The sequence below is a fragment of the Pelmatolapia mariae genome, linkage group LG7 (assembly GCF_036321145.2).
Source record: "Pelmatolapia mariae isolate MD_Pm_ZW linkage group LG7, Pm_UMD_F_2, whole genome shotgun sequence".
NCBI classification, from domain to species: Eukaryota; Metazoa; Chordata; class Actinopteri; order Cichliformes; family Cichlidae; genus Pelmatolapia; species Pelmatolapia mariae.
In genome coordinates this window covers 571,869-591,720 of record NC_086233.1, presented here as the reverse complement: position 1 = coordinate 591,720, position 19,852 = coordinate 571,869, and the positions used below count along the sequence as shown (strand labels likewise).

The window sequence follows — 19,852 nt, the reverse complement described above, 5'->3', positions numbered from 1 at the left end:
TTACCTTAACATGCTTCACAGTGTTAGAGAGGAACCCAGACACTGAGCAGCTTTCTGTGACAGAGGGGAGGAAGAAGACCTCCAGCAGAACCAGGATCAGGGAGGCAGACGTGGTTCAGACGATGCTTGCTGTGGTTTAACTGGATAAATCAAGCTGTGACTCATCTGCACAGCTGAACTTTGACCTATGGTGCTCAGAAGGAACTGAGACTAAAGTAAAAATAAAACCAGTCTCAGTGACGGAAATAAAAATGAAAGCCAGACTTTAGAAAAACAGGAAGTCTGACCACAAAACTACCCCCCCAGTGGGGATCCCAGCTGCGTGTCTCCACCCCTGCATAATCACGTGTCTGGCTCGGGGCGGCAGCAGGGCGCAGTGTTAGAGGAAGCACCTGCGCAGACTTGCCCCGTTTCTCAATATGCGTACTTGTGCGTACTTGCGTTCTCGTGTACTCGTGATACGTCATCAGTCGGAGACCAAGTACTGTTCCAATTCGAAGTACGCATCAAGCCGAGAACGCGAAAAAGTCCCGGATGTGTTCTCGCTCCGCCCGTTTTATCGAGCATGCATCGGTGTGGACTTGGTACAGCTAAATATCCCAGAATGCATTTCGTCCAAAACTCAACAGCGGACTCCCGGCACATCGTTTTCAGTGTTTTATTTGTTCCTGAGTAAACCGGTTTGGCTGTGATTAAAGTTAAGCTTCATAACATGTTACTCACAGTTAAATTAAGAGGGGACGGCAGTAGAAACTCCGGACCTGTGACATCATCACGTACGCAGGTGTTCCAATTGTACAAATCGCGAGTACGTACTCGCGTACTTGAGAATTGAGAAACGGCCTTGGTTCTTCTGCGCTGTGACGCTGATCAGCTGTTTCTCCGTCAAAGTGAAAGTAAAAGTTCGCTCGCGTCGCAGCTCCAGGATCAGCTGATCCGACAGGTTTGCTCTTCCTCCTCCGCAGGTGTCCTGGACACGGTGAGTCAGGTGCCAACATCACGGCAGCCCGAGCCGTTATTCCTCGCTCTTAATAACCGCGTGGGAGGACACGCGTGGAGAGGTGATGGAAACACAGTGGCTGTAAAAGGAAGCAGGTCGCACTGCGGCTGATTTCGGCATCACCAGAGTAACTCAAAGTGCACTTTTTAAAGGATGATTTATTCATTAAGGGAACAAAGTGATCAAACCTACCTGTGTGCAAAAGTAACTGCCCCATGAACCTGATAACTGGTTATTGTGTTTGAGTCGGTACAGCAGGAGAGGAAGTTCAGTAGAATACAGTAAAATGCAGTAGAACATGCATCGGTTTTGACAGCAGGCAGCTGATGGCGCGCTCAGCATGCCCACTGGCACCAAACAGGTTCAGACACTGATGTCCACCTTTCTGTGGTTATTATCTGACCGACTCTTCCTGTTCCTTTATTTGTGAATGCTGCACAGAGCGAGCGTGGTGGAGGTCTCTGCTTCTTCATTTCATTTTAAATACAGACGTTCAAATATTCCGGTAAGCTCTGGTTTCTGCTCTGACTCTCAGCAGCTGAAAATGACGAGCCGGCGAGCTGAAGACGCCACGGCAACCAGCGAGGTGTTCCAGCTGCTGGAAAAGTACTGCAGCAAGAGGTCAAAGCAGGGGTCACCTGAGACGGCAGTGAGGACGATTGCTGCCCGCCGTGTGAAAGGAAATGTCCCAGGTTGGTTTGAACTGTGAGCACGCAGCTGGTGCTTCCTCCTTCCTCCGCTCACCAACACGGGAAAGATTCTCTGTGGGTCTGCTGATGTGCTCACCTGTGTGCTCACCTGTGTGCTCTCTGGTCAGTTATCTTTCCTCAGGGTCCAGCTCCCTGTGCAAGTTTCCAGAAGTCTCTGGAGGTCGTACTTGATGGAGAAGGTGAGTGAACAGGTGTTTCTCTGACGTCCTGTCCGTGTCGAGGCTCAGACTCATCACGCCGACCGCTCAGTTTGTTTCTCAGGTGAGTCTTCCACCTGTGATGAGGTGCACAACAGGATGCTCAGTACCTCAGCGCACATGGATGGTGAGTGTCCAAAGCGGCAGCAGGACGCTTGTGAAGGTGAGAATGTCGGAGTCCTTTTACTCTGCCCGTTCTAATGAGGCGTCTCGCTGTGCCGCAGACATCGTCCAGAGGCTGGTGGAGCTGATCAGAGCGGAGGGAGACGACATCGACAGGAAGGTGAATCAGACGCGTAGATGGCTGCGGCAGGTAGGCACCTCAGTACTGAACACCGGTGTGTTTCTGTCAGATCAAACAGAACCTGGACCTCCAGCAGCAGCTCAGAGACCTGGACTACGACATGTTCAAGAAGCTCACCTCCAGCATGCAGAGCCTGGTCCACCCGGCGGAGTGGGCGGCACCCTCTGAGGTTCAGATTCAGAGGCAGAAGATCGCTCTGGCCTTCGAAGTGACCAGCAGGCTGTCAGCCACGAGTCTGGTGCACCAGAGGAGGGTGCTGAGCTTTGGAGAGCGGTATATTCAGGAGAACCACTCGGCTTGGGTGGAGCAGCACGGAGGCTGGGTGAGCATGAAGATGTGTTAGAACGTGAACTGTTAACTTTCACTGATGTTGAAGCGATTTCTGTGAAATGAAAATGATTTCTGGGTATGTTGTCTCTGTCCAGGCGGAAGCTTTCAGCATCGACTGAGCTGCACGAACCTCAGAGGAATCTCCAGGTGGAGGTCACCACACTGTGAGAGTTCAAGTATTTGAGCCATATTTGTTTTGTAAAAGTAGAATTTTTTAAAATAAACTTTTGAAAAACACACATGCTGACTGAGTGTCACTGACAGTCTTTGTAAACTGAGAAGTTCTTGAATTACACCCATCAAACTCTCGCGCCGCCTTCCTGGACGGTCAGTGACCTCGCAGCAGCCATGTTATTGGTCACATGATGTTATTACAAATACTCCAAAAGGCTCCAGCAGCACAAACACAGTGCAGAGCTCAGCCAAGCAGCTACAGCCACCTGTGTCACCATCCACCTGTCAGTCAAAGAGGCCACGCCCCTAACAATGCAAACTTTCAATCAGCTACAGAGACCAAACAGTTTGTGTATCACACTGTAAACATGTTGATTTTAACACAGGAGTCTGTGAGTGCTGACTTCATTCAGTTCAATTCAACTTTATTTATACAGCACCAAATCACAACAACAGTCACCTCGAGGTGCTTTATATTGTACAGTAGACCCTACAATAACACATACAGAGAAAAACCCAACAATCATATGACCCCCTATGAGCAAGCACTTTGGCGACAGTGGGAAGGAAAAACTCGATGCATCATGGGAATCCCCCAGCAGTCTACGTCTATTGCAGCATAACTAAGGGAGGATTCAGGGTCACCTGGTCCAGCCCTAACTATATGCTTTAGCAAAAAAGGAAAGTTTGAAGCCTAATCTTAAAAGTAGAGATAGTGTCTGTCTCCTGAATCCAAACTGGAAGCTGGTTCCACAGAAGAGGGGCCTGAAAACTGAAGGCTCTGCCTCCTGACTGAAGGCTTTTCAGGGAGTTTTTAGGACATCCTGATAATAATGAATTACAGTAGTCCAGCCTGGAAGTAATAAATGCATGAACTAGTTTTTCAGCGTCACTCTGAGACAGGATATTTCTAACTTTAGAGATGTTGCACAAATGGAAGAAAGCAGTCTTACATATTTGTTTAATATGCGCGTTGAAGGACATGTCCTGGTCAAAAATGACTCCAAGGTTCCTCACAGTGTTACTGGAGGCCAAGGTAATGCCATCCAGAGTAAGAATCTGGTTAGATACCATATTTCTAAGATTTTCAGGGCCGAGTACAATAACCTCAGTTTGATCTGAATTAAGAAGCAGAAAGTTAGCGGCCATCCAGGTCTTTATGTCTTTAAGACATTCCTGCAGTTTAACTAGTTGGTGTGTGTTACCTGGCTTCACTGCTTCCTCTGCTGGACGTCAGAGGAACTGCAGGTTTTGGTGTTAAGCCAGTGCTGAAGAAAAAAATATTGTTGATCTTTTTGAGAAAAAAGTCCAAATGTGGAGATTAGTTGTTTCAGGACAAACGGCTGCTGTAGCGCCGACGGGTTAGTGAAACTAAGTGATCAGCTCTTATTGTGATACAACATAAATGCTCTTTATTGCACAAGGCTGTAACCTCACATCATCACTGCAGCTCATCCAGCCAACTCTTCCACGTTTGTTTTTTCCTGCTGACCAGAAACAGCTTCCTGCACGCTCTTCAGCCTCCTTATTACTAGCCTGTGTTTATGAGACAGTAAAGAAATAATTTCCTTAAAATAAACTAGTTCTGATTTCACTAACTGGTGTTTTGTAGGAGGTGCAGCGGGCTGGATGACTCTACACCACGTGGTGCTCATCTCACAGTTGAAGAAGCTCACAGTCGAGTATTGCTTTCAATAACGAGGAAAAGCCACAGCGTGACGGCAGCAGAGTGTCAGGAAGCTGAGGAGCACGTTGTGCCTGTGGGTCAGTCCACGCACATGTTTACACGATGGAGGTAACAGGACGAGACTGCAAGCTAAAATAAAGTTTGGGGCTCAAACATGAACCCAAATAATTGCCCGGAGGTGTTTCTGTGCCGTAGCCTGACTGTGACACATCGTGAATGTTTCAGGCTGCCGTCACAGTCCACTGAAACTAAAGGTCAACCACCTGAATCCTTTATTTTACCAACAAAAACATGTCTTTAGTTTCTGTTCTTTGTTAATGATCCTTCAGAGGGTTGGCTTTTTACTTTTATGTGTTTATGAGTCACATCTACCTCTTTAAAACCCTTTCACCTCTTTGACGAGACCAAACCGTGTGGAAGGAAACGTCCCAGTTTAAACCGTGACGCTGCAGAAGCTGAAAGGAGGCGACTCGGTAAAAGAAGGAAAATCACTAAGTAGGAATTATTAGTCCGAAGAGCCAGGGAGGGATTTTTTTCTGGGCTCATTAGCAGGGGCGGATCTAGAAGGGTGGCATGGGGTGGCAAGTGCCACCCTAAAATGATCCGTTGTCACCCCAAGTGCCACCCCAGTTTTGCATATGACAGTGTTGTTTATTAAAATAAGATAGCATTAACAGTTTGAGCGTAGTTACAGTCAACAGTGAATATAAATGCTAAAACTGAATATATTGGATAGTGTTCCCCCCTCCACCATTAACAAATGGTTCAGCCCAAAGCAGGACCGGCTTTTTTCTTGTTTTCAGTAGCAAGTAGTGGTGTGCGATACTGCATATTTTGGTATTGATCCGATACCAAGTAAATTCGGGCCAGTATCGCCGATACCAATACCGATACGATACTTTTCAATAAATAAGGTGGATGCCTCATTGAATTGCTAAATCGCAATTAATTTTCATGACCTTAAGTGTTTTTTGTGATGTTTCCTTTGGTATTATTAATTAGTTAAAACCCAGGACATAATTAGGAGAAATAATTTATTTATAATTAAATAAAAAATGTTTTCTTATTGTGGCAGCTCGTGGTCTGTGATGCCACTGCAGGTGAGATGGACTCACCTTCACTGCATCTAGAATGATGCCTCGCTGGCTTAAAACCTGTGCGCTGCTTGTGCTGTTGTTGTTTTTGGTGTTGATGTGCACAGCTGGCAGCAGGAGGGCTGCAGCCGTTGAATGTAGGCTACTGTTACAGCAACGTGTGATCACTGTAAGGGTGGACAGCGCGCGGCTCGGGGTGAGCCGGAGGCTGGCGCGCCAGCGGGACCTGCCAAGCTGGAGACGGAGGTCGAGGTGCGCGCCTGAGGGTGGCATGCTGTCTACTTCGGCACGCAGGCTGCATGGTCCTGCGTGCCGGCCGTCTGCCCAGCTGCCTGTGAGCCCCAGCTCACTTCCACGCCTGCTGCGCCGCCGCTGCTTGCCATATGGGTGGCCATCAGGCCAGCTCCGGGGCTTCCGCTGGAGGCGCGGGCGACCGCCAGAGTGGACACTTCCACATCGCTGGGCTGGGGCATGGGGCGCCGATGGTCCGGGCTGATTCCCTCGCCTGCTCGCGGGGTGAGGTGAAGCGGGCGAGGGGGGTATGTCGCAGGGCGTGTTCTGCGATGCCGCTGCAGGTTTGGTGGTGGTGATGTGTACGGTTGCCAGCGGGAAAGCTGAAGCCGTTGAATGTGCTGTTACAGCAACCGTGTGATTATTGTAAGAATAAATGATGCTGGGAAGCATGAAAATGCCATCGGGTCTGCCGTGGTGGCGAGCTTTTTTTTTTTTTTTTTTTTTAATCTTAAGTGCACGCAAACCAGTAAACAAATTAAAACAAATACTGTTGCTAAACTATAATACAAAAAATCACAATTAAAATTCTTAACAACAAAAACAAAAACAAAAAAATATAATTAATATGTAAACAATTTAACAACCGCCAAAGTGTCTAAGTCACGTGACGTGTCAGTGCAACACCGAAACATAAGAGTGGGGGAGAGGGAGCAAAGTGTGCCTGCTCTCTGCTGACACAGGAGCGGTGAGTCCAGCGACCTGGTTGTTTCGTTTTTGCCGAAAGCACAGCATTGTAAACAAGTAGAACTCAAAGTAAAGAATCGATCTCACCAGGCTAGTATCGATCCGATACCGATGCCGACTTGGAATCGATACTATTGATATTTCGATCGATCCGCCCACCACTAGTAGCAAGTGATGCTTATGATTGTGCCAGAGCACATTTTGAACAACACCATGGGCGTTTATCAATATGCGTACTTGTGCGTACTTGCGTTCTCGTGTACTCGTGATACGTCATCAGTCGGAGACCAAGTACTGTTCCAATTCGAAGTACGCATCACACCGAGAACGCGAAAAAGTCCCGGATGTGTTCTCGATCCGCCCGTTTTATCGAGCATGCATCGGTGTAGACTTGGGACAGCTAAATATCCCAGAATGCATTTCGTCCAAAACTCAACAGCGGACTCCCGGCACATCGTTTCCAACCCCCCCCCCAAACCGCTCGCGGACTTCTCACCACTCAGGATAAAGAAACTCCAGCAGCTGTCTATAGTATTGAGTGTCCACTAGAATAGAAATAAAAGCGTTCTAACATCTCACCTGCTTGTTTTTATTAAGGTATGTACACGTATGTACATGTACACTATTTTTATTAATAGAGGTTTCACTACTGAGGTTAAAAATGATATATAAGTCACTTAGATCACTTCTAAATGTTAATGTTTGGTTTATTTCAGTGTTTTATTTGTTCCTGAGTAAACCGGTTTGGCTGTGATTACAGTTAAGCTTCATAACATGTTACTTACAGTTAAATTAAGAGGGGACGGCAGTAAAAACTCCGGACCTGTGACATCATCACGTACGCTGGTACAAATCACGAGTCCGTGCTCGCGTACTTGAGAATTGAGAAACGGCCCACGAGTCCGTGCTCGCGTTCTCGGCGGGTACGTACTCACCGAGAACGCGAGTACGTACTCGCGTACTTGGGCATTGATAAACGGCCCATGGGAATTTCGCTTTTTACACAGGTGGTTGGATGTTACACTCTGGAAATGGAAGGAAGGTGAGTGTTATTAACCCTCTGTGGTCCACAGACACGCTGCACCTCCAAATCACATGACTGATGTAAGCTGACACAGCAACAAGCTGCAGCCACGCTGAGTCTCTATTTCAGCCCACATTGAAAGTTCGGACTTCAAAGTTTTTAAATTTTAATTACAGGCCAGTAAATCCAGAGTTATAATAATATATAAGCCACGCTTTTTACTAAATACTGTCATCACGTTTTTGTGTGTGTGTGTTTTAAGCGTTTTCTAAGGACAGCGCGAAAACAGTAAAGAAAGGAAAAAAAGCCACCTCTTTACTATCGGTGGAAAAATGTACCATGTCGACCAATTTAAAAGTCAACACGTGGGATTTGGTTGTTTAGGAAGAGGGAAAAGTTTTGGGGGGTGACGGTAACAGCAGCGAGACAGAGCGAGCGAGAGAGAGAGAGAGAGTTTTTAGATGTGGGAGATTTGTGACGTTTAGTGTGGAGTGTATACTTAGTGTGTTGTGTTGTCTTGTGTAGTTGTTCTGTTGTGTAGTCGTTTTGTTTTGTGTGTCAGTGAGGCCACTAATGAATGTCACAAAGGCACATTGCAGTGTAAACGCGGTAACGAAAACCAGCGGAGTGATACACCTCCTGTTGTCAGGCCTGCAGGTTTATCCCTGTGCTGTTCTCCTCTGTCTTTCTTTTGGTGGACAAACTGTTTTTTTACTGGCACACATCATTTGTGGGGCATCTTATTGCGAAACCTGATTGTTCTTTATTTTAGTTTTAGTAATATTTTTAAATGGTTGTACAAAATGAAAAAAAAACCAGCAGGTGTATTGGCTGCATTTTTAGATAAATAGTTGTATATGATTACAAAATGTACAATTTATATTTGCATTTCAAGTTATAAAAATTTACTCAACATTTACTCAAAATAAAATGAAACAATTTGAGGGTGAAATACAAACGTAAACTCAAAAGGAGTCAAAAATGGTCGGTTGTATTTCAGACCTCAGAGGGTTAATCCAACAAATCATGAAAAATTAGGTTTAAATTTTTGTTCATGACAGTGAAGATTTCTGACATTTTGTGTAATTTAAGCTGTAACAATGTGATTGTTTTCTAACAAAAAACAGTGAAACTTAAGTTAGACTTGTGTTTGTAAATGAAGCGCCCCATGTTGTGCAGCTTTCTGGATTTTATACTTATTGAGCTACATATTTATTTATTATACAGGCTGTACAGTACATAGAGTTAAAACTCACATGTTTTATGTAACTAAAGTGTGTAATTATGTGGGCTAGTTTATAGTTATAGTTATAGACTATATTTATATGAAAAACGTGTATACTTACTGCATTTGAATTATTTTAACCATATGTAACCACCTGCATATGTGTTTGAAAAAAAAAAGGCTTTGATTTTGCCCCCCATTTGATTTCTTTGCCACCCTAAGAAAATTTCTCTAGATCCGCCCCTGCTCGTTAGAGGATCTAACAGATCAGGAAGTAAACACCTGTGTCAGGTTCTTTCAGCCACGTCATTGACAGTAAAAGTTTTATTATGTTGGTTCTGATGAGTTTCAGCTGGATGTGTTCCAGGCTACGTCTTGCACAATCGTGCGCCGCCGTATTTTGCAGACAAGTCCTCGCCGTCTCAGCTCTTCAGGTCACTCATCACAGGTCGTACCTCGTACTCACCTTTCAGGTCGTAGCACCTACTCTATGTGAGCCCCTCCCCTTTATTATCAACTCTGAGGCTTGTCATCATGTGCTTTCTTTCTCAGTGTAACCATCACCCAGTGTTTAGTTGTAGGTTGTGTACATTTACTTCATGTCTTATCTGTGTTTAGTCGTCAGTCTTGTCCCCGTGTTGGTTTACCTTTCTGTTGGTATTGAAGCGGTCACCTGTTCAGTTAGTTCCTGTTTTATTTTGATACTTCTTTGTGTCATGTGCAGTTCTGCTCTCACTGCAGGTAAAAATGAAGACAGAGAACTGCGACACTCGGGAGCTTTAATGGTTCATCATTTACAGGCGTGTACAGAAGCAACACAGCAGCACAGGAAGTTCAGTCAGCCGCGGCCAATCAGCTGAGAGCGCCGCCTGTTCAGTCTACAAATCACACAAACCCTCAGTCAGATCACATGGCTCACTGATGCTCTATAGTCACGTGACCTCAAAGCTCATCAGAGGGGAGGACCTTCAGACGGAGCGTTCACACCAAACACGAAGGGAAGCTTTCATGCCGTGACATCGAAAACGAGACAACACGAAGAGAGGCGAATGCGCTTTGATGCAATAAACAATGCATTCACCCGATCCTGCTGACAGGAAGTATGGCGAGAGCTCAGACGGACGCCAGAGGAATCGCAGCGCGAATGAGGCGGGAGTCGCACGATTTCGCTTCTTGTTCACTTTGAGCCGAACTGTGGATCCATCACACAGCTGAGAGAGTGCCGTGGTTGCCTGTGCAGTTTGGCGCCAAAGTAAAGGAGAAACAGGTCGTCGAGGTGAAAATTTACCAAAAGTTCATTTGTACGATGGATGGCGGTTGGCTGAAGGGGGTTTTGAAAGAGGTGAGTCAATGTGTGAGGGTCTTATTGGACATCCTTCTTACTCATGACATCTTGCTCTGATGAGCTGATCGTACTAAGCTAACCGCCGCCATGCTTTGCAGCAGTTCAGCCCGAAATGCAGCGAAAGAGACGGGATTCAGACGAACGTAAACGGCTTGAAAGTGTCAAAAACAGGCCTTTGACTCTTTGCAGGCAGTCAAACAGAGCGACGCGGGGACGTGAATGCTGCACACAGCGAGGTGAAACTTTGGTTCGTGTGAACGCAGCTTTGGATCGGCGTGGGGAGCCTCACAGGGAGCGTTCCTCGTCCTGGATCTGCCTTCATGAGGAAACACCTGCAGATGCTTGGGCAGGGTCTCGGTGACCTTTGAGCTGATCAGTAAGTCGTCATTGATGGATTCGTGGCGCTGTGATACAGACTATGAGCTGGTATGATAGCTAATAACTTCCTGTGGTTGCTACATTGGACTCAGAGGCGTAGATGGACGCGTGATGGCGGCTGATGTTCTGCAGAAGCTTGGTGGTGCGTCCCCAGCTTCAGATGCCCATGTAGGTGTTCATCTTCCCCATGGCGTCGCACACAGTGGTGAGGTCGCTGCGCAGGTCCTGCACCACGTCCTCGATGCTGCGGGTGTCTTTGAGCAGGTCGACGCTCTGAGTGTACGGGTTGTAGTACACCGAGAACGGGCGCTTTATCGTCTTTGCAAACTCTCTGTGGGAAAGGAAGCACGCACAGGAAGTCACGGCGGGCTCGGTCCAGGCAGGAGTTTAGTTCCTGTTCAGACTTTAAAACACTCACGATGCGTTCAGGGACTACTCGCTGCTTACCTCATCTTCTCCTTGGCCTCCTCAAAGCTCTCCGACACGAAGTAAACCTCTTGGAAGGTGGTGATGAGACACTCCTGGTTACAGGTCGTCTTCGGGTCAAACATCTTCACACATGCCTTTTCAGACAGGGCATGCTGGGAAAAACATCAGCAGACAAACATCACTTCCACCGTGCGTGTGTGCGCGCGTGCATGTGTGCGTCTGCGCGTGCATGTGTGCGTCTGTGTGTGCACGTGCATGTGTGCGTCTGTGTGTGCGCGTGCGTGCGTCTGTGTGTGCGTCTGTGTGTGCGCGTGTGCGTGTGCGTGTGTGTGTGTGTGCGTGTGCGTTGTGTGTGTTACCCTCAACTCTCCAATAGACGACAGTAAACCGGCTCCATAAGCTCTCAGCTGACCGTCCTGTTTGCACAGTCCGAACTCGATGGTGAAGAAATAACACTGAAACACACGAGGCTCCATCACTGATTGGTCTCTTTAAAAACTGGTTTCTATGGCATCATGTCCAAACCTCTGTGTTAGAGACATCAGCTGTTCAGATGGCCTGTGCTTTCATGTAATACCATTTTGCACCACAGGGGGTGTAACCACGCTAACCCTCACAAACAGAAGCTCTGAGCAGCAGCTGGGTGGGGCTTCTGTCCCATCTCTGTGATGTCATGGAGATGTATGACTATAAAAACTGTGTGAAACTGAGTCTTTAGAGCGCATGTCTTTGTGTTGTTGATTCTGTTTTGTACTGAGTTACAGGGCTTCAAAGTAACTGAGTACTTTTACTCTGTTACTCTAACAGAACAGATCCACTTTAAAGTGATGCTGTAAAGTTAAAACATGTTGGTGATGCAACATGTTCTTCTAGCGCCACCATCAGGTGACACTTCATCATTAAATAAGGTGAGAATAGGACTCTCATCGTTCCCAAACAAAACATGAAAAAATAATTTTCTAAATTAATATAATTAACGTGTAATAGGGTGTAAAATATTTAATGTCATACAGCTGCTATTTTTAGTACCATTACTCTTAAAGAGAGATTTATTTATTATTTTACTGGCTTATTTCCATTTCTTTTATCCTAAGTCTTCCGTAAACCTCCCACAGCTGGATTCGAACCCTCTGCAGCATTACCATGACGATGAAACTCACTGTGGCGAGTTTCTGAACGTCCTCGTCAGACGCTCCCAGGGAGGCCAGACCGATCTCCTGAGAGAACTGGGCGAACTTTGGATCAGCCAGTAGGGGGACGTGACCCAGCAGCTCGTGACACGTATCTCTGAGAGGAGGAGGAGGAGGAGGAGGAGGAAGGATGGATCACTACAACTACTGAATACACAGAGTGGATTTCACCTCTTTGTCTGCGTGATGCTGAGCTGGAGATCATCAAACTCATCAAACTAGAGATGGATGAAAGGTGGATGTGAGGTGGAGGTACTCACGGCTCGGGGGTGTAGAGCGGGTCGGTGCTGTGCCGGATGTACTGAGTGCAGTTGAAGACTCTGTAGGCCAAACCAGCCAGGAAGTCTCTGGGAGACAGATAACCTGCCACCGGGCGAACAGTGAAGCCAGAGCGCTCTGAAACACACCGGAAGCCACACAGGAAGTGAGGTCATCACCCTGTTCAGCTCTGGCCCGTTCTCATCCATCAAAAAACGTCACCGTGCAGGGATTATGTCATCAAAGAGGCGGGGCAGTCACCAACAGTTTCAGCAGAACTTCTGGACTCTGTAATATGACTCATGGGTCTTGAACGTGATATGAACGTGTTCAGAGAGACGTACCTCTGAGGAAGAGTGAGACGTCCTCCAGCTGCGGGATGTTGTCCTCTCTATAGCCACAGAGCTTAGTGAGCAGCGGCAGGTTCTTCAGGTACTCTTTGCAGGCGTGAGTCGGGTACAGTTTGGTCAGCTCTCTGAACACCACGCCCCACGTCCTCACCTCCTCCTCCGTGTACTCGATACGAGGGATGGGCTGCCCGCTGTGGGGGGAGGGGCACGTGAGACGTGAAACACGTGAGAGGTGAAACACGAGAAAACACGACGAACGGACAAACATACTTACAACTTATAATTCATGGCCACTTCCACAAAGTACTTCCTGCGCTGGCGATAAACATTATCTTTAAACCCCTGACAGGAAGGAAGAGGACACACAGTCAGAGTACAGATATCCCATCATGCCCAGCTTTCTGCCACCTCTGCGTGCACCTCTGGGCTGCTCGCAGCTTTGCTGCCACTCGTACGTCCCACCAAGAAAGGCTGACATCTGACACGTTAGCTGGACCTCTTCCAGTGTGTCGAAGCCCCAAAGACGAATTTATTGTGTGTGGATCGAAGAGCGGGCAGGTGTGTGTAAAAAGCCCCGCCTCTTCCACGTGAGGGGGCAGATGAGCAGCACATTGAACTCAGTACCTCAACCTGTGGGGAGGTCTCACTTCCTGATCTATGCCACCTACAGGCTTTACAGCTGCAGACTCAGTTAAAGTTTTCCTCTTGAATGAAAACAGCTGTAGGAGGTCCAGAGGCAAACTCAGAGATGAGCCTGAAGGCCCGAAGGAGAAACTTAACACCCTGACCTGCACACAAAGGCCCTAAACACTGCAGTCTGCCCCCCTCTTTGTCTCGAGTGTAAGATGAACTCAGATGACCTCACGCTGCAGGCGTCTGTGAGCTGTTCTTTATAAATAAAGTTGAACTGAAACGACTCACGGGATGGTCGGCGTCCAGCTCGGACCCGTACATCAGCACTCTGTGAGAGCACTGATCCAACTCGGAGATCTTCATGGGAAACCAGGGAACCTCGTCTTCATCTGAGAAGAACACAGAGAAGCCTCACAACGCTCAAACACTGCGGCCTGTCAAACCTTTACATTCTGTATGATAGCTTTTCATTTTACAGTGTGTATGTCAGTCGATTGCAGACTGAGTCAGCTGAGTTCTATTTTCTTAGGTATATAACCCTAGCTAATCCTTTAGTCAGCAAAGAGAAAATATTACATTTAGACCGTACTGTCAACGGTGGCCAGCGTGTTCTACGACTGTTTGTGTATCAAAACATTTTTTATTCACTATTTGAATAATATCGACAATTAGCAATAAATCAGGAAATAAAACATGGATACAGTTGATTAAATACTTTGCAATATTGTTTTTGTTTTTATGTTTTACCCCTGAGGTTCCTCAAAACTCTGGCCAACATTCATCTGTAGTGAGTCATTCCCGACAGGATCTGGACAGCTTTTCCTGTATCAGTCCACTGTTTACCTCAGAGGTCAATGCTTCGCCTTCATTTAGTCTTGACTTGTTAAAGGAATCTGACACAAGTCGATTAAACAGGCTCACTTCTGACTGATGACAGCGATACTGAGCTGAGCTGTTGAGGATATCCTGAACTTTACTGTCGGTAAGCGCTGCTATTTAAGCTGCTCTTAGCCTCTGTTAGTTTTTGATATTGTCCACTACCTGCTGTTAGTGTTTGTTAGCCTTTTTAGCTATTGTTAGCCTCTGTTAGCTGCAGTTTTAGCTGCTTTTAGCTTGTGTTGGGTGCTTTGTTAGCCTCTTTTAGCCTCTGTTAGCCTCTGTTAGCTGCGGTTTTAGCTGCTTTTAGCTTGTGTTAGCTGCTTTGTTAGCCTGTGTTAGCCTGTGTTAGCTGCAGTTTTAGCTGCTTTTAGCTCGTGTTGGCTGCTTTGTTAGCCTCTGTTAGCTGCTCTTGTACAATGTGAGAATGTCAAAACTGTTTATCAGGGGAAAAGTGTGATATTTAGGACACTAACTGGCAAAATGTGACAATATCAGGAATGAATGAACAAGTTTATGCATGTTTTCATGTATTAGCTCCCTGACTTCAGCTCAGGAGATGAACTTGAGCTGCGGAGGAAGACAATATGATTTTGTTTAGATGTCGATGGCATCGTCTCTTTCCTTCCTGTTTTTGTTTCTTTGGTGAAGGGGACGCCTTCTCCAGCGGTAAAACAGGCGTGGTCATTTAATTGTCGCTCCACGACACACGAACACCTACGACTTCTCTTCTCCTCCACCCTTTGCCGTTTTATGCACGTGGCTAGAAACTGGCCACTTTAGTCAAAACAAGATGAAGAGATCCAATCAGAACTAATCAGGTACTACAGAAAAGGTGGGGCGAGTGTGAAGTGATCCAATCGGAAGTGACCTCATTGTGCAGCGTTTGATCTGCTCCTCATAAACAGCGAGGGAGGGGCAGTTCAGCCCACTCCCATGAAAACGCAACAGAAGAGGGAGAGAAGAAGAGACGCGGTCTTTGTAAACAGCGTGGAGAATCACTCACTGCTCAAAACACAACTTTTACATTTTAGATTTGAGTCACTGAATCAACTTCAGATTACGTCTGCTGTAATCGCATCACATTTAGTCGACTAAAACTAAAGCAGCAGCTGTAAAGACAAAAGCAGAAAGCCTCCAGAAATCCAGGTGTGTGCATCTGAGCGCGCTCATACCTGCTTCGGCACACCACACATGTGCTGGCGTATTGAAGGACACGATGTTGACGTGGTCTTTGAGATGCTCCAGCAGCTCGTTGAACTCTTTCTTGCTGCAGCTGCAGTCTGCAAAGATCTCCACCTCGTTAGGAACTCGCTTGGACATCCGAGACTCGATGTGGTTCAGGTTCACGTGCTTCTCCTGCGGGAGGATGCGAGGAGAGAGAGGGTGAAGATGGAGGCGGGGCAGAGGTTCAGGCGTGATCTGTTTTTGAGGGCTTCCTGACCTGAAACAGTCTGAGAGCTTTGACCAGACAGCCAACCTCGTTCTTCAGAGAAAACACCACTGCCGTTTTCCCAGAATCCTCTGTGCCCTCTTTGTCCGGCTTCTCGTTGATGGGACAGAAGGACGGACGCCTCGACTGACAGCAACAACACAAACATGACGAAGAACGTGAGGTTATTGTGACAAAATGAAGCGTTTAGAAGCATCGACCAATCAGGTCTCTGACTGCGATGGAGGTCTCATTAGGCCCTCCCACTACGCTACAACTGTGGATTTTAATGCCACCCTGCACCTGAGGGGGCGACAGTGAGTCAGCCCTCAGTCCAACGGGACAGGAAGCAGCACCTCCAGGTCCAAGAGGAGCGTGCAGGCAGGGTGGAGTGGGTGGAGAAAGAGTGTCAGGGATTTGGAGATGTGGAGATGCTCAGATGTTTGTTGGGAGTGAGCAGTGTGGACAGAATCCTGTCATCAGGGGGACGGCTCAGACTCAGAGAGGCTGAGATGGTCTGAGCATGTGCAGAGGAGGAAAGGTGAAGGGTGGAGCTGCAGGCAGGAGGACTGAGCTCAGAGGAGGTTCATGGAAGCAGTGAAGGGAATATGCAGAGGGTCGGAGTGACAGAGGAGGGTGAGTCGTCTGTGTCCTGTGCAGATTTAGCTCAGACTCCCACCAGCAGGGGGCAGTGTTTGACCAGGAGTCAGGCTGAGGTGCTTCTGCTGCTGTGAGTGAATTTAAACTGTACCAGTGTGTCTGCAGGTCACCTGACCTTCATCAGCTGATGGAGCCTTTTCTCCACCCTAAACCTTTTTACCTGCGTGTTTTTGTTTTCGCTGCGTAAACTAAAGCACAGTTCTGTTTCTGGTTGGGTGACTTCCTCTCAGTAATGCCATCAGTGTGATCGCTCCCTCTGATAGGCCGGCCTCATAAAGGCGTGGAGCGTTATCTGATGCAGACGGCAACGAATTTCCCCAGAGCTGCTGTTCAAACACACGGTGGCGGCGGCGTGAAGCAGCTTGCTCTGACAGCTGTTAGCGTCATGAAATAAAGATGTGGAGCTGCTGACGGACGCTCAGACAAACAGCCCGCAGCCTAGCAACTGACGACACGCATGACACGCCGCTTACCCAGAACTCTGAAAGCAAAGACCCCACAGTGAGCACGGACACACAACTCTGAGTACTCTGTGTGTACTCTGTGTGTACTCTGAGTGTACTCTTTACCTCATACTGAGCCTGGACATTATCCTTCGCTCTTCTTCAGTGTCTGGATTGTGGACGGTTTTTATTTTTCGTGGACGAACTTCGATCCCTGCGAGCCAACTGGCAGGAATATGCTGCCTGCAAAACTGCATGCAGGGAATATTTAATGTGTGATGTAAACGATGCAGAGCCATCAGCCTGACTGCAGGTTTTTCATGTTGGCCCAGAGAAAAAGAAGAAATATTGCTTAAATACAGTCCAAAAACATTATTAAACATCACTTTAGGCTGATCGTTTCATGCTAGGGTTTAAATTGTATTTGCATTTGTTTTTCTGCTTTTCTTTGACAGATTTCCTGTCATTAGAAAAAGATGTAAATAGAGAAAATGGTGCAGAGATAAAAACAGAAATAAAAGGAATAAATAAATTAAAGTGAATGTAAATAACGAGTATCACAGAAAGAACTCTGTAACATTAATTCATGTCAGATTGATTCGTTCCTGTAGATTTCTTTTGGCACATTTGTTCCTCCATAAAGCAGAGGGTCGAATTAGAGTGTGGAGATGAATCTTCAGTTACTGATCTGATCGCTCTGGGCAGTTTTTTTAATCGATTGATCTGTTTCTGCTGCCTGGATGAATACTCTGAGCTGATGGGATTACTTGCTTCTTGCTCAGAGGCTCTTCAGCAAGAAGGTTGTGTGGTCAGCCAATTAAGGTAAAAAAGTACTAAAAGTAGAAATAGATTAGTTTGACTTTGAATTTTTGGAGCAGAATTTGAGAAATAAAGAGTTTCTTATTATCTTCTCCTGATCAGCGATCAATAAAGTCCCGAAGCTGCTCTCAGCTACAGTACTCGAGTAAAAGTACCCAGTTACTCTAAAAGGAGGAGGATGAAGACTCCTCACCATCTGTCCGCCGGTGTGCCGCTGCCGCTGATGCTGCTGGTCAAACATGGCCGAGTCCAGCGACAGCCCGCGCCGCGACCAGTACTTGCTGGAGAACATCATCATGGCCGGCTGCATCCTGGGGATGGGCTCGCCATCGTCCTTCATCACGTGGCCCGACGCCATCGGGAACCAGTGAGTGTACGAGTACCAGGACTCCAGCCTGTCGCTCTGCCGCCGCTCAGGAGGACGAAGAGGAGGATGCTGCTGCTGATGCTGCCGGAGCTGTGAGCTGCTGCCGACCCGCCTCCTCAAAAATACTCCCCCAGGAGGGGGAGGGGGGGTAAGCTCCACCCACACAGACACCCACAGCAGTCTCCAGGTGGGCGGAGACTTTGGCTGCAGAGTGACATCATTAGAGCACACATAGCAGCTCAGAGACACACCTGAACACACACACACACTCATTTTCACATCTCCTTGAGGACATTGAGCTGATGTAACACTTTACCTGCTGTCTCACTCTAACCAATAGGAGCTAATGCCTGACCCCAACCGTGACCTAACCACAGCTGAGCCTTCAAAGCCACGAGGACCGCCATTTGGTCCTCCCAATTACTGGTCCCCACAAAGATGTTTAAACAAGCACGCACACACGGACCTGAGTGTTTAAAAGCCGTTTCCCTGACACACCTGGTCACCCCACCTGAGTGATTTCCCGCTGATGTCGAGTGTCATGTGACAGGAAGGACATAAAAAGAGTAAGAAAGGCTCCATGGCTCCGCCCTCTCCGGCTCGGACGGACCATACCACTCCCACAGGTGAGGGGCGTCAGGCCGTGTTTCCTGCTCTCACACACCTTAAATACCTGCCTATGTTCATAAATCCTGTCACACAGCTGACCTTCACCCACAGAAAGTCATGTGACCACAAATCGAACTGATCACGTGTGGCGACTGGAGCCGATCAGGTGATGACACCTCTGACCTCTACCTTACTCATAGCAGCAGCAGTGGAAGCTGAAATAGAAGCTGCTGATGTCATTCCAGCTCGGGTCACATGATTCCCACCTGTACATCCTGCTGTGGCCCCGCCCCCGACTGCCAGATATCAGAGAGAGCGGTCTGGTTCGACTGTGAACATCTGCAGCTCTCAGCCTAATGAGCTTTGAGTCTGGAATGGCGCCGTGCTCTGATTGGTCGTTTCAGATCTTAAACTTCAGTTTGAGGTTTCATCAGCTGTGAGCAAAGAGGAGCGGAGTCCTCTATTAAACCTGTGGGGGGGCAGGCAGGTGATGGACGGCTGATGGTTGGCTGATAAACAGCCATGATGGCAGCGGCGGTTATCAGCGTGCGGAGACAATTTCCTGCCACACAGGAAATGAAAGCTGCATCAGGAGGAGCCGCGGCTGCTTTGTTCCCGAGGCTTTATGAGCTGATTGCAGGTGATACCTTCATCTTCCTCCTCCTCCTCCTCTTCGCCTTTAACACCAAACTTCTCCAATCTAAGGAGGCAAGGAGGAGGTGGTGGTGAGGGGGAGGCGGAGGAGGAGGCCAGGAGATATCTGACAGTCACATGAAAGCAGCTGAGGTGACATTTGGAGCAAACGGGAGGAGGCGTGACATTTATGAAGATGAATCGAATCATTTCCTCACATCGACGCAAGCAAAGCAGCTGCCCTCCACCTCCACCTCCCCTCCCACTCTGACTGTGCAGTGGCGCAGCTCTCTGATTGGAGCTCGGCCCTGCAGGTGTGTTTTCCTCCTGCGTATGACACAAAGCGAAAACGTCCGCGCCTGATATTCAGACGAAGCCGAGCATCATCGTAAATAATCTGGCCTCCTGAGACGAGCGGCGATGCTGGGTCCAACTGTGGTCTCCATGGTTACTGACAGGTCAGCTCCAATAAGAGAGAGAGATGGCGCTCAGTCCTTAACGTATTTTAAGGTGGAAGCAGACCTACAGCTGCTGATGTTTATGAGGACAAAGTTCAGCATGTGTGGGTGGAGGTGAACATGGTGCAGTCGGACTCAGTGTCCCCGTATGCTGAACTGTCCCAGCAGCAGCGATCACAACCACAACACGCGCAGGATGTTTGATTGTATTCGGTAAATTCTGAGTGTTTGACTCACATACACCACAGA

At 47.6% G+C, this 19,852-nt stretch overlaps 2 protein-coding genes across 10 annotated transcripts; one reads left to right on the top strand and one right to left on the bottom strand.

Annotated features, from left to right (window-relative positions):
* The first annotated feature begins 4 nt into the window (after positions 1-4).
* Positions 5-12,067, top strand: LOC134630290 (apoptosis facilitator Bcl-2-like protein 14). Of its 8 annotated transcripts, none has more exons than XR_010094279.1 (8): positions 5-1,692; positions 1,818-1,889; positions 1,960-2,034; positions 2,132-2,190; positions 2,261-2,533; positions 2,637-2,705; positions 4,328-4,510; positions 11,991-12,067. XR_010094279.1 is itself a non-coding variant. In XM_063477460.1 (7 exons), exons 1-6 carry the CDS (start codon positions 1,431-1,433, stop codon positions 2,658-2,660), a joined length of 765 nt encoding a protein of 254 aa, XP_063333530.1. In that variant the 5' UTR covers positions 5-1,430; the 3' UTR covers positions 2,661-2,705; positions 4,328-5,331. The 8 variants fall into 8 exon arrangements, 6 of the variants coding, with proteins under 6 accessions (XP_063333530.1, XP_063333529.1, XP_063333533.1 ...); XR_010094278.1 differs by lacking the exon at positions 11,991-12,067 and adding an exon at positions 9,465-9,550; XM_063477460.1 differs by lacking the exon at positions 11,991-12,067 and having other exon boundaries at positions 4,328-5,331.
* LOC134630288 (tryptophan 5-hydroxylase 2-like) lies at positions 9,716-18,282 on the bottom strand. 2 transcript variants are annotated; one of them, XM_063477454.1, is made up of 11 exons: positions 17,730-18,282; positions 15,627-15,761; positions 15,358-15,541; positions 13,595-13,695; positions 12,948-13,015; positions 12,668-12,864; positions 12,326-12,461; positions 12,036-12,162; positions 11,235-11,330; positions 10,894-11,027; positions 9,716-10,777 (listed from the first exon to the last, which is right to left on the bottom strand). In XM_063477454.1, the coding sequence occupies exons 1-11, from the start codon at positions 18,174-18,176 to the stop codon at positions 10,603-10,605; spliced, it is 1,800 nt and encodes a 599-aa protein (XP_063333524.1). In that variant the 5' UTR covers positions 18,177-18,282; the 3' UTR covers positions 9,716-10,602. The 2 variants fall into 2 exon arrangements, with proteins under 2 accessions (XP_063333524.1, XP_063333525.1); XM_063477455.1 differs by lacking the exon at positions 9,716-10,777 and having other exon boundaries at positions 10,920-11,027; positions 12,036-12,212.
* Between the last annotated feature and the right edge of the window lie 1,570 nt (positions 18,283-19,852).